Here is a 12145-nt window from a genome sequence, read left to right as displayed (position 1 = left end):
GTTAATTGAAGATCAGGGGGCTGTGGGATTATTTTGGAGGGTCACCGCGTGGTCATTTCGATAGGGTGTGCAATGTTGGGGCGAAGCCTCCTAATCGGGGTCACTTGCCTATTTATTTGGGCGTTTGGAAGAGCACTTGGCTCGCATGCCAGAGGTGCCCTGTTCACAGCAGCTGGCGGCGGTGCCCGCAGCACACAGCACCAACACCCCTGTATGTTGGAGCACTAGCGTTGTGCCACAGACAATTCACATTTCATTGCCATTTCCCCATCCATCACCAGGATCACAGCAGCAAAGCACATTCTACTCAAAAGCGTTGGCAAAGCCGACCTTTGTGCTTTTCTGTAGGCATAGCATAGGGATTTTCCAGTCACTGCCATAATGGTCCTTGCCTGGCATAAGATGGCAAAAGCGCAGAAATGGCGCGTGTACCGGAGCATATGGTGTTCATGGCCGACAAATGCTTATCTAATACCTTTACACAAGCCAAACGTGTTGGCTTTGCCAAATGCTTGTTTTCAAAAAAAGGACTTCAGTACAAGTGACCAGTGTGAGGGCACACATATTGCTTATAAATCAAGTGGCAGAAGCTGCACATGGTTGACATTTGTATTACAGAAGGAGTGGTTTATAGATGCAATGAAGGGACTAACTCTCAGAAACCTGCTTCGAAATATCATTGGCAGCACAAAGTTTGATTTTTCTGTGTGGCACAGCTTGCTCAAGGAGAACCCAGGGGGTTCAGGGGGGTCAGATAGTGGGTGGCAATAGCCATAGGGAATGGAATGGACAATGGAAGGGTAAAAATGCCAAACACCCCCCACAAGCTGTGTGTCCCTGCTCAGATCCCATTTCACTCACATATGTAATAGTTTGGGCTTATAAGTGGCACCGAATACTAAAAAGTCGCCCTTTTATTCTCGCATATCGGACCAACGGTGTCGTCACTCCAGCAGGCTTGGCGAGGATGAGGAAACCGTGCTATCATTTTACAGAAGGCCTCCATTTCCTCAGTGACTGGAGGACACACATCTATGCAGAGAAAGGATGACATGAGCAAATGAAGGCCTTTCATGCAGCCGCCATGATCTCACCACTGTGGTGAGCCCAGTGCGGCAGCAGGACGAGGAGTGGAGTAACACAGAGGGAGAGAAGGGGAACACAACCACAAGACACCGTCTCGACAGGCTACTCACGGGGTTCCCGTGCTCCCAGAAGTACGGTGGGGGTGGGAATAATGGCGGCGGCGGTGGGGTGAGCAGGCAGCATGGCCGTCCCGGGCTCCGCTTCTTCTGTCCAAAGGAAGGGAAGGCTGTGAAGGAGGAAAAGACACAAGGTGAGCGGCAGGGGCCAGGTGGCAATGCTGTACGTCAAGAAGGGCAGCAGAAGCTCAGCAGAAGACCCAGTCCCCGGCCCCCCACCACCTCATACATTTGGTGGTGAAATCACAGACCACATCACCACAACCCATGCCCACCCTGTCAGGCCCAACCTGTGATAACGAGGAGGTCTATAGTGTCGCGCGACCACCAACTTGCCCAACGCCCACCACAATACACCTTGGGCAAGACATCGCATTAATGATGCACCCTCCAGGCTTTCAAACACTTTCCCCAAATTGTCTAGGACTGGAGGTAATATATAATTGTTCCTCTCCTAGAATATTTGGTGAAAGAATTCTGGTAGCCAGGAAAAAGTCGCCAGAACCTTATGACTTTTTCACGGCGACATTATTGCATGGATCCAGAGGGAAGGACTCAGTGTGTGAAGCAGAGATAGAAGGCAGCGGAGAGCTGACACCGGGGGAGGTGGGAGGAAGGGCAATATGGAAGCGAGGGAAGAGCAGATCACCCCGTCTGAGGTTAGGTTCAGAGAGGAGGGTGTGTGGACCTCGATGTTAGGGAGGAGCCACTCCTTGATGAGGAGCGTCTTCAGCTCCTTCCTGAAATGTGGAAGCAAGATAATATAGCGCGAGCAGCAGCAGTGCAAGCTTCACCCGCACACATAGAGCAGCAGCAGCCAGTGCTTTAAGTGGGCCAGGGCCAGCCAGGGCTGGGCCCCGGCAGTCTCCAAAAAGTGGGGCTGAGCCGGGGCCCTGCTGGGGCCTCTCGGTCCCACCATGCCATGGCGGGACACATTATCCTGCCACGGCCGTAGCTGCGACGGGAGATGTGCTCGCCATTTTAAAGTCAGGCCGCTGTGTGACTGACAGAAGTGCCAGCCTGCCACAGCGTCACTGAAACTGGAAGTTGCAGTTTCAACAACGATGTGGCTGGCTGGCACTTCTGTCAGTCAGTGTAACTTCCTCTTGTGACCCCTCGACTGAGGGGTCACAAGAGGAAGTTATGGTCACTTTGTTTCCCCTCCCCAGGTCACTGACCCTCAGTGAACCCAGGGTCTCTAAAGCCCTCGGGTTCGCAGAGGGTCAAATACGCCTTGGGCTCTGTGCTCCATCTGCTCTACGGCAAAGCTTTATAAAAGATGGCTTGAATTGTGTACTTTTCAAGCCATCTTTTATAAACATAGAAATATGAAACATATTTCTATGTTTATAAAGATGGCTTGAAAAGTACACAAAGGTACACAAATATGCTTACATACATTTATATATTTGTTTGTACACCTTACTATGGGTTCTGCACTTTTCAGGCCACACACACCATGGAAGCTATGCCCCCAAATGAGGTCGCCTCCTCAATTTCTTACCCCCCACTTAAAGCCCTGGCAGCAGTACGAGCATCATTCACACAGAGAACAGGTGCAGTTCAGGCAGCATCACAAGCTTGCCTTACACACACAGGCAGAGGAGCAAATAGGAAGCCGTAGTGCAGGCTACATTTCCACACACAGAACAGGTAAAGCCCAGGCTGCCACAATGCAAGCTTCCTTCCCACAAACAACAGCTACAAGACATCTATCCATAGTGCAAGCGACACACGCAGGACAGATGTAGCACAGACCTCAGCAGTGCAAGCTTCTTTCCCATATCTAGCCATAGTGCAAGCCACACACACAGAACAGGTGTAGCACAGACATTAGCAGTGCAAGCTTCCTTCCCACATCCAGCCATAGTGCAAGTGGCTGTTCCACACACAGAACAGGCGTAGCACAGACCTCAGCAGTGCAAGCTTCCTTCCCACATCTAGCCATAGTGCAAGTGGTTCTTCCACACACAGAACAGGTTTAGCATGCACTTCAGCAGTGCAAGCTTCCTTCCCATATCTAGCCATAGTGCAAGCCACACACACAGAACAGGTGTAGCACAGACATTAGCAGTGCAAGCTTCCTTCCCACATCCAGCCATAGTGCAAGTGGCTGTTCCACACACAGAACAGGCGTAGCACAGACCTCAGCAGTGCAAGCTTCCTTCCCACATCTAGCCATAGTGCAAGTGGTTCTTCCACACACAGAACAGGTTTAGCATGCACTTCAGCAGTGCAAGCTTCCTTCCCATATCTAGCCATAGTGCAAGCCACACACACAGAACAGGTGTAGCACAGACATTAGCAGTGCAAGCTTCCTTCCCACATCCAGCCATAGTGCAAGTGGCTGTTCCACACACAGAACAGGTGTAGCACAGACCTCAGCAGTGCAAGCTTCCTTCCCACATCTAGCCATAGTGCAAGTGGTTCTTCCACACACAGAACAGGTTTAGCATGCACTTCAGCAGTGCAAGCTTCCTTCCCACATCTAGCCATAGTGCAAGCCACACACACAGAACAGGTGTAGCACAGACATTAGCAGTGCAAGCTTCCTTCCCACATCCAGCCATAGTGCAAGTGGCTGTTCCACACACAGAACAGGCGTAGCACAGACTTCAGCAGTGCAAGCTTCCTTCCCACATCTAGCCATAGTGCAAGTGGTTCTTCCACACACAGAGCAGGTTTAGCATGCACTTCAGCAGTGCAAGCTTCCTTCCCACATCTAGCCATAGTGCAAGTGGTTCTTCCACACACAGAGCAGGTTTAGCATGCACTTCAGCAGTGCAAGCTTCCTTCCCACATCTAGCCATAGTGCAAGTGGTTCTTCCACACACAGAACAGGTTTAGCATGCACTTCAGCAGTGCAAGCTTCCTTCCCATATCTAGCCATAGTGCAAGCCACACACACAGAACAGGCGTAGCACAGACCTCAGCAGTGCAAGCTTCCTTCCCACATCTAGCCATAGTGCAAGTGGTTCTTCCACACACAGAACAGGTTTAGCATGCACTTCAGCAGTGCAAGCTTCCTTCCCATATCTAGCCATAGTGCAAGCCACACACACAGAACAGGTGTAGCACAGACATTAGCAGTGCAAGCTTCCTTCCCACATCCAGCCATAGTGCAAGTGGCTGTTCCACACACAGAACAGGCGTAGCACAGAACTCAGCAGTGCAAGCTTCCTTCCCACATCTAGCCATAGTGCAAGTGGTTCTTCCACACACAGAACAGGTTTAGCATGCACTTCAGCAGTGCAAGCTTCCTTCCCATATCTAGCCATAGTGCAAGCCACACACACAGAACAGGTGTAGCACAGACATTAGCAGTGCAAGCTTCCTTCCCACATCCAGCCATAGTGCAAATGGCTGTTCCACACACAGAACAGGCGTAGCACAGACCTCAGCAGTGCAAGCTTCCTTCCCACATCTAGCCATAGTGCAAGTGGTTCTTCCACACACAGAACAGGTTTAGCATGCACTTCAGCAGTGCAAGCTTCCTTCCCACATCTAGCCATAGTGCAAGCCACACACACAGAACAGGTGTAGCACAGACATTAGCAGTGCAAGCTTCCTTCCCACATCCAGCCATAGTGCAAGTGGCTGTTCCACACACAGAACAGGCGTAGCACAGACCTCAGCAGTGCAAGCTTCCTTCCCACATCTAGCCATAGTGCAAGTGGTTCTTCCACACACAGAGCAGGTTTAGCATGCACTTCAGCAGTGCAAGCTTCCTTCCCACATCTAGCCATAGTGCAAGTGGTTCTTCCACACACAGAACAGGTTTAGCATGCACTTCAGCAGTGCAAGCTTCCTTCCCACATCTAGCCATAGTGCAAGCCACACACACAGAACAGGTGTAGCACAGACATTAGCAGTGCAAGCTTCCTTCCCACATCTAGCCATAGTGCAAGCCACACACACAGAACAGGTGTAGCACAGACATTAGCAGTGCAAGCTTCCTTCCCACATCCAGCCATAGTGCAAGTGGCTGTTCCACACACAGAACAGGCGTAGCACAGACCTCAGCAGTGCAAGCTTCCTTCCCACATCTAGCCATAGTGCAAGTGGTTCTTCCACACACAGAACAGGTTTAGCATGCACTTCAGCAGTGCAAGCTTCCTTCCCATATCTAGCCATAGTGCAAGCCACACACACAGAACAGGTGTAGCACAGACATTAGCAGTGCAAGCTTCCTTCCCACATCCAGCCATAGTGCAAGTGGCTGTTCCACACACAGAACAGGTGTAGCACAGACCTCAGCAGTGCAAGCTTCCTTCCCACATCTAGCCATAGTGCAAGTGGTTCTTCCACACACAGAACAGGTTTAGCATGCACTTCAGCAGTGCAAGCTTCCTTCCCACATCTAGCCATAGTGCAAGCCACACACACAGAACAGGTGTAGCACAGACATTAGCAGTGCAAGCTTCCTTCCCACATCCATCCATAGTGCAAGTGGCTGTTCCACACACAGAACAGGCGTAGCACAGACCTCAGCAGTGCAAGCTTCCTTCCCACATCTAGCCATAGTGCAAGTGGTTCTTCCACACACAGAGCAGGTTTAGCATGCACTTCAGCAGTGCAAGCTTCCTTCCCACATCTAGCCATAGTGCAAGTGGTTCTTCCACACACAGAGCAGGTTTAGCATGCACTTCAGCAGTGCAAGCTTCCTTCCCACATCTAGCCATAGTGCAAGTGGTTCTTCCACACACAGAACAGGTTTAGCATGCACTTCAGCAGTGCAAGCTTCCTTCCCATATCTAGCCATAGTGCAAGCCACACACACAGAACAGGCGTAGCACAGACCTCAGCAGTGCAAGCTTCCTTCCCACATCTAGCCATAGTGCAAGTGGTTCTTCCACACACAGAACAGGTTTAGCATGCACTTCAGCAGTGCAAGCTTCCTTCCCATATCTAGCCATAGTGCAAGCCACACACACAGAACAGGTGTAGCACAGACATTAGCAGTGCAAGCTTCCTTCCCACATCCAGCCATAGTGCAAGTGGCTGTTCCACACACAGAACAGGCGTAGCACAGACCTCAGCAGTGCAAGCTTCCTTCCCACATCTAGCCATAGTGCAAGTGGTTCTTCCACACACAGAACAGGTTTAGCATGCACTTCAGCAGTGCAAGCTTCCTTCCCATATCTAGCCATAGTGCAAGCCACACACACAGAACAGGTGTAGCACAGACATTAGCAGTGCAAGCTTCCTTCCCACATCCAGCCATAGTGCAAGTGGCTGTTCTACACACAGAACAGGCGTAGCACAGACCTCAGCAGTGCAAGCTTCCTTCCCACATCTAGCCATAGTGCAAGTGGTTCTTCCACACACAGAACAGGTTTAGCATGCACTTCAGCAGTGCAAGCTTCCTTCCCACATCTAGCCATAGTGCAAGCCACACACACAGAACAGGTGTAGCACAGACATTAGCAGTGCAAGCTTCCTTCCCACATCCAGCCATAGTGCAAGTGGCTGTTCCACACACAGAACAGGCGTAGCACAGACCTCAGCAGTGCAAGCTTCCTTCCCACATCTAGCCATAGTGCAAGTGGTTCTTCCACACACAGAGCAGGTTTAGCATGCACTTCAGCAGTGCAAGCTTCCTTCCCACATCTAGCCATAGTGCAAGTGGTTCTTCCACACACAGAACAGGTTTAGCATGCACTTCAGCAGTGCAAGCTTCCTTCCCATATCTAGCCATAGTGCAAGCCACACACACAGAACAGGTGTAGCACAGACATTAGCAGTGCAAGCTTCCTTCCCACATCCAGCCATAGTGCAAGTGGCTGTTCCACACACAGAACAGGCGTAGCACAGACTTCAGCAGTGCAAGCTTCCTTCCCACATCTAGCCATAGTGCAAGTGGTTCTTCCACACACAGAGCAGGTTTAGCATGCACTTCAGCAGTGCAAGCTTCCTTCCCACATCTAGCCATAGTGCAAGCCACACACACAGAACAGGTGTAGCACAGACATTAGCAGTGCAAGCTTCCTTCCCACATCTAGCCATAGTGCAAGCCACACACACAGAACAGGTGTAGCACAGACTTCAGCAGTGCAAGCTTCCTTCCCACATCTAGCCATAGTGCAAGTGGTTCTTCCACACACAGAACAGGTTTAGCATGCACTTCAGCAGTGCAAGCTTCCTTCCCACATCTAGCCATAGTGCAAGCCACACACACAGAACAGGTGTAGCACAGACATTAGCAGTGCAAGCTTCCTTCCCACATCCAGCCATAGTGCAAGTGGCTGTTCCACACACAGAACAGGCGTAGCACAGACCTCAGCAGTGCAAGCTTCCTTCCCACATCTAGCCATAGTGCAAGTGGTTCTTCCACACACAGAACAGGTTTAGCATGCACTTCAGCAGTGCAAGCTTCCTTCCCATATCTAGCCATAGTGCAAGTGGTTCTTCCACACACAGAACAGGTTTAGCATGCACTTCAGCAGTGCAAGCTTCCTTCCCACATCTAGCCATAGTGCAAGCCACACACACAGAACAGGTGTAGCACAGACATTAGCAGTGCAAGCTTCCTTCCCACATCTAGCCATAGTGCAAGCCACACACACAGAACAGGTGTAGCACAGACATTAGCAGTGCAAGCTTCCTTCCCACATCCAGCCATAGTGCAAGTGGCTGTTCCACACACAGAACAGGCGTAGCACAGACCTCAGCAGTGCAAGCTTCCTTCCCACATCTAGCCATAGTGCAAGTGGTTCTTCCACACACAGAACAGGTTTAGCATGCACTTCAGCAGTGCAAGCTTCCTTCCCATATCTAGCCATAGTGCAAGCCACACACACAGAACAGGTGTAGCACAGACATTAGCAGTGCAAGCTTCCTTCCCACATCCAGCCATAGTGCAAGTGGCTGTTCCACACACAGAACAGGTGTAGCACAGACCTCAGCAGTGCAAGCTTCCTTCCCACATCTAGCCATAGTGCAAGTGGTTCTTCCACACACAGAACAGGTTTAGCATGCACTTCAGCAGTGCAAGCTTCCTTCCCACATCTAGCCATAGTGCAAGCCACACACACAGAACAGGTGTAGCACAGACATTAGCAGTGCAAGCTTCCTTCCCACATCCAGCCATAGTGCAAGTGGCTGTTCCACACACAGAACAGGCGTAGCACAGACCTCAGCAGTGCAAGCTTCCTTCCCACATCTAGCCATAGTGCAAGTGGTTCTTCCACACACAGAGCAGGTTTAGCATGCACTTCAGCAGTGCAAGCTTCCTTCCCACATCTAGCCATAGTGCAAGTGGTTCTTCCACACACAGAGCAGGTTTAGCATGCACTTCAGCAGTGCAAGCTTCCTTCCCACATCTAGCCATAGTGCAAGTGGTTCTTCCACACACAGAACAGGTTTAGCATGCACTTCAGCAGTGCAAGCTTCCTTCCCATATCTAGCCATAGTGCAAGCCACACACACAGAACAGGCGTAGCACAGACCTCAGCAGTGCAAGCTTCCTTCCCACATCTAGCCATAGTGCAAGTGGTTCTTCCACACACAGAACAGGTTTAGCATGCACTTCAGCAGTGCAAGCTTCCTTCCCATATCTAGCCATAGTGCAAGCCACACACACAGAACAGGTGTAGCACAGACATTAGCAGTGCAAGCTTCCTTCCCACATCCAGCCATAGTGCAAGTGGCTGTTCCACACACAGAACAGGCGTAGCACAGACCTCAGCAGTGCAAGCTTCCTTCCCACATCTAGCCATAGTGCAAGTGGTTCTTCCACACACAGAACAGGTTTAGCATGCACTTCAGCAGTGCAAGCTTCCTTCCCATATCTAGCCATAGTGCAAGCCACACACACAGAACAGGTGTAGCACAGACATTAGCAGTGCAAGCTTCCTTCCCACATCCAGCCATAGTGCAAGTGGCTGTTCTACACACAGAACAGGCGTAGCACAGACCTCAGCAGTGCAAGCTTCCTTCCCACATCTAGCCATAGTGCAAGTGGTTCTTCCACACACAGAACAGGTTTAGCATGCACTTCAGCAGTGCAAGCTTCCTTCCCACATCTAGCCATAGTGCAAGCCACACACACAGAACAGGTGTAGCACAGACATTAGCAGTGCAAGCTTCCTTCCCACATCCAGCCATAGTGCAAGTGGCTGTTCCACACACAGAACAGGCGTAGCACAGACCTCAGCAGTGCAAGCTTCCTTCCCACATCTAGCCATAGTGCAAGTGGTTCTTCCACACACAGAGCAGGTTTAGCATGCACTTCAGCAGTGCAAGCTTCCTTCCCACATCTAGCCATAGTGCAAGTGGTTCTTCCACACACAGAACAGGTTTAGCATGCACTTCAGCAGTGCAAGATTCCTTCCCATATCTAGCCATAGTGCAAGCCACACACACAGAACAGGTGTAGCACAGACATTAGCAGTGCAAGCTTCCTTCCCACATCCAGCCATAGTGCAAGTGGCTGTTCCACACACAGAACAGGCGTAGCACAGACTTCAGCAGTGCAAGCTTCCTTACCACATCTAGCCATAGTGCAAGTGGTTCTTCCACACACAGAGCAGGTTTAGCATGCACTTCAGCAGTGCAAGCTTCCTTCCCACATCTAGCCATAGTGCAAGCCACACACACAGAACAGGTGTAGCACAGACATTAGCAGTGCAAGCTTCCTTCCCACATCTAGCCATAGTGCAAGCCACACACACAGAACAGGTGTAGCACAGACTTCAGCAGTGCAAGCTTCCTTCCCACATCTAGCCATAGTGCAAGTGGTTCTTCCACACACAGAACAGGTTTAGCATGCACTTCAGCAGTGCAAGCTTCCTTCCCACATCTAGCCATAGTGCAAGCCACACACACAGAACAGGTGTAGCACAGACATTAGCAGTGCAAGCTTCCTTCCCACATCCAGCCATAGTGCAAGTGGCTGTTCCACACACAGAACAGGCGTAGCACAGACCTCAGCAGTGCAAGCTTCCTTCCCACATCTAGCCATAGTGCAAGTGGTTCTTCCACACACAGAACAGGTTTAGCATGCACTTCAGCAGTGCAAGCTTCCTTCCCATATCTAGCCATAGTGCAAGCCACACACACAGAACAGGTGTAGCACAGACATTAGCAGTGCAAGCTTCCTTCCCACATCCAGCCATAGTGCAAGTGGCTGTTCCACACACAGAACAGGCGTAGCACAGACCTCAGCAGTGCAAGCTTCCTTCCCACATCTAGCCATAGTGCAAGTGGTTCTTCCACACACAGAACAGGTTTAGCATGCACTTCAGCAGTGCAAGCTTCCTTCCCACATCTAGCCATAGTGCAAGGGTGTTGCAGGATGAAATGCAAGGTCTGATACTCAGGTAAGCGAAAAGAACTTCTTTACTCCGTTCCAGTGACAAGGTATATACATCAGGTAATCGCAAGGTAAGTAAGCAGGCAGGTACACAGGAGACATCCACTAGGCCCGCTCTCTCACAGGCAGCTTCACTCCAACAGACTCATGGAGTGTACAGGGGCACTCACACCACAACATTCCACAGGCATAACATTCCATCAGGAATTCTCTCAGGCACGCATTCATGCAGGACCAAAGCGGAGAACACAGGACACAACACTTCTCCCTCCTCAACATAAGCCAAGATAAAGATACAAAAATAAGTGCAAAGGAAAATACACAGGGTAATGCGACCAAAGTATGAAACCAACAACACTCTGGCCACCTCCACTCCAAACTCCAATCCAAATCCCACTCACTCCATTCCGAAGAACAAGGAGACATGCCTCATGCTCCCACCAAAACAGTCCCTCGAACCACCTGCAAAGCGGCCAATCCACAATGCCAAACAATCAGAGTCTCTAGCAGGCTAACCACAGACACTCAGAGCAAGGAACCAGCCTTAACTCTCAACACACCAGAATTGCCACATGATCCCAAAAGAAACACCCTCGTTCATACTGCTGCCAACAACTAAGGTGCACTGAAACACAGCGCACCCTTCATCTTCTAGTATACTATCAGAACAAACTATCAAAGCTCAAAATGCACAGAGCACAGGCACCCACTCCATGCACGGCAGGTGGAGAGGACCACCCCCTAAGGTACCGGTGTCCAACTCCCCAAGGCACAGGCAGGAAACCCCCTCAAGTGCGATGTCCAACACCCCAATATTTGTGGCACGGTGGCAGAACACCCCTATAAAACTAGTGCCTGGTTGCAAACCCCAAAATGTGTGGCACGGGTGGCAGAACACCCCTATAAAACTAGGGTTGGGCTCCAAACCCCAAAATCTGTGGCACGGGTGGCAGAACACCCCTATAAAACTAGTGCCGGGTTCCAAACCCCAAAAATAGTTACCAAGCCAAACATCCACCATCCTCCCAATGTACATCACCCTCAACCACACACAAGGAGATCAACTGCAATCCATATCTTGAAGCTCTAAACATTTTGTGAAAAAGTCCATAAAGTACACGTTGGTCCCGGGGAAGAAAAATTGTTAGTGCAAGACACATCAGTTTTCACTAATGCATTGCTGTCACATCCAATGATCATAGAGCATTTCAACTGTTCTAAACAGAGGCCGTGTTAACCGCACCAAGAAACTCTTTAACCACAACCAAACCAAAGAGAACCGAGCCAAACCTAACGAAAACAATAATGTCGAAAGTCATTATTTTGAAAAAAAAATGTCGAAAAAAAAATGTCGATTTTTATTTCAATACTTTTTTTTTCAAAATGGGGTTCACTCCCCCTACCCCCTTTTTTTGAATTTTTTTTTGTTTTTCTTTACTCCCGGACCCCAAAATAAATATATAATTAAAAAAAATGGAATTCGACATTTTTTTCAACATTATTTTTTCGACATTTTTGTCATTCGACATTATTTTTTCGAAATTATGACTAACCACCCTCACATCACACACAATAACCAAGTCAGTATTCTCTGTTACATACTGAAAGCTTTCGAGAAATGCAAAAAACA

The 12145-nt window shown here is 49.9% G+C and overlaps 1 protein-coding gene across 2 annotated transcripts in view; it reads right to left on the bottom strand.

The window, feature by feature from the left end:
* Window positions 1-12145, bottom strand: part of COLQ (collagen like tail subunit of asymmetric acetylcholinesterase) — a 320011-nt gene that overhangs the window by 172351 nt on the left and 135515 nt on the right. For both annotated transcript variants that reach the window (XM_069648914.1, XM_069648915.1), the window contains exon 2: window positions 1197-1312. In XM_069648914.1, coding sequence (XP_069505015.1) covers window positions 1197-1312 — 116 coding nt within the window. The remainder of the gene's footprint in view (window positions 1-1196; window positions 1313-12145) is intronic.

Source organism: Ambystoma mexicanum, chromosome 2q, assembly GCF_040938575.1.
Source record: "Ambystoma mexicanum isolate Mex_15411 chromosome 2q, UKY_AmexF1_1, whole genome shotgun sequence".
NCBI classification, from domain to species: domain Eukaryota; kingdom Metazoa; phylum Chordata; class Amphibia; order Caudata; family Ambystomatidae; genus Ambystoma; species Ambystoma mexicanum.
Note: the sequence above shows the minus strand (reverse complement) of the source record. Positions and strands in the feature narration are given on the sequence as shown.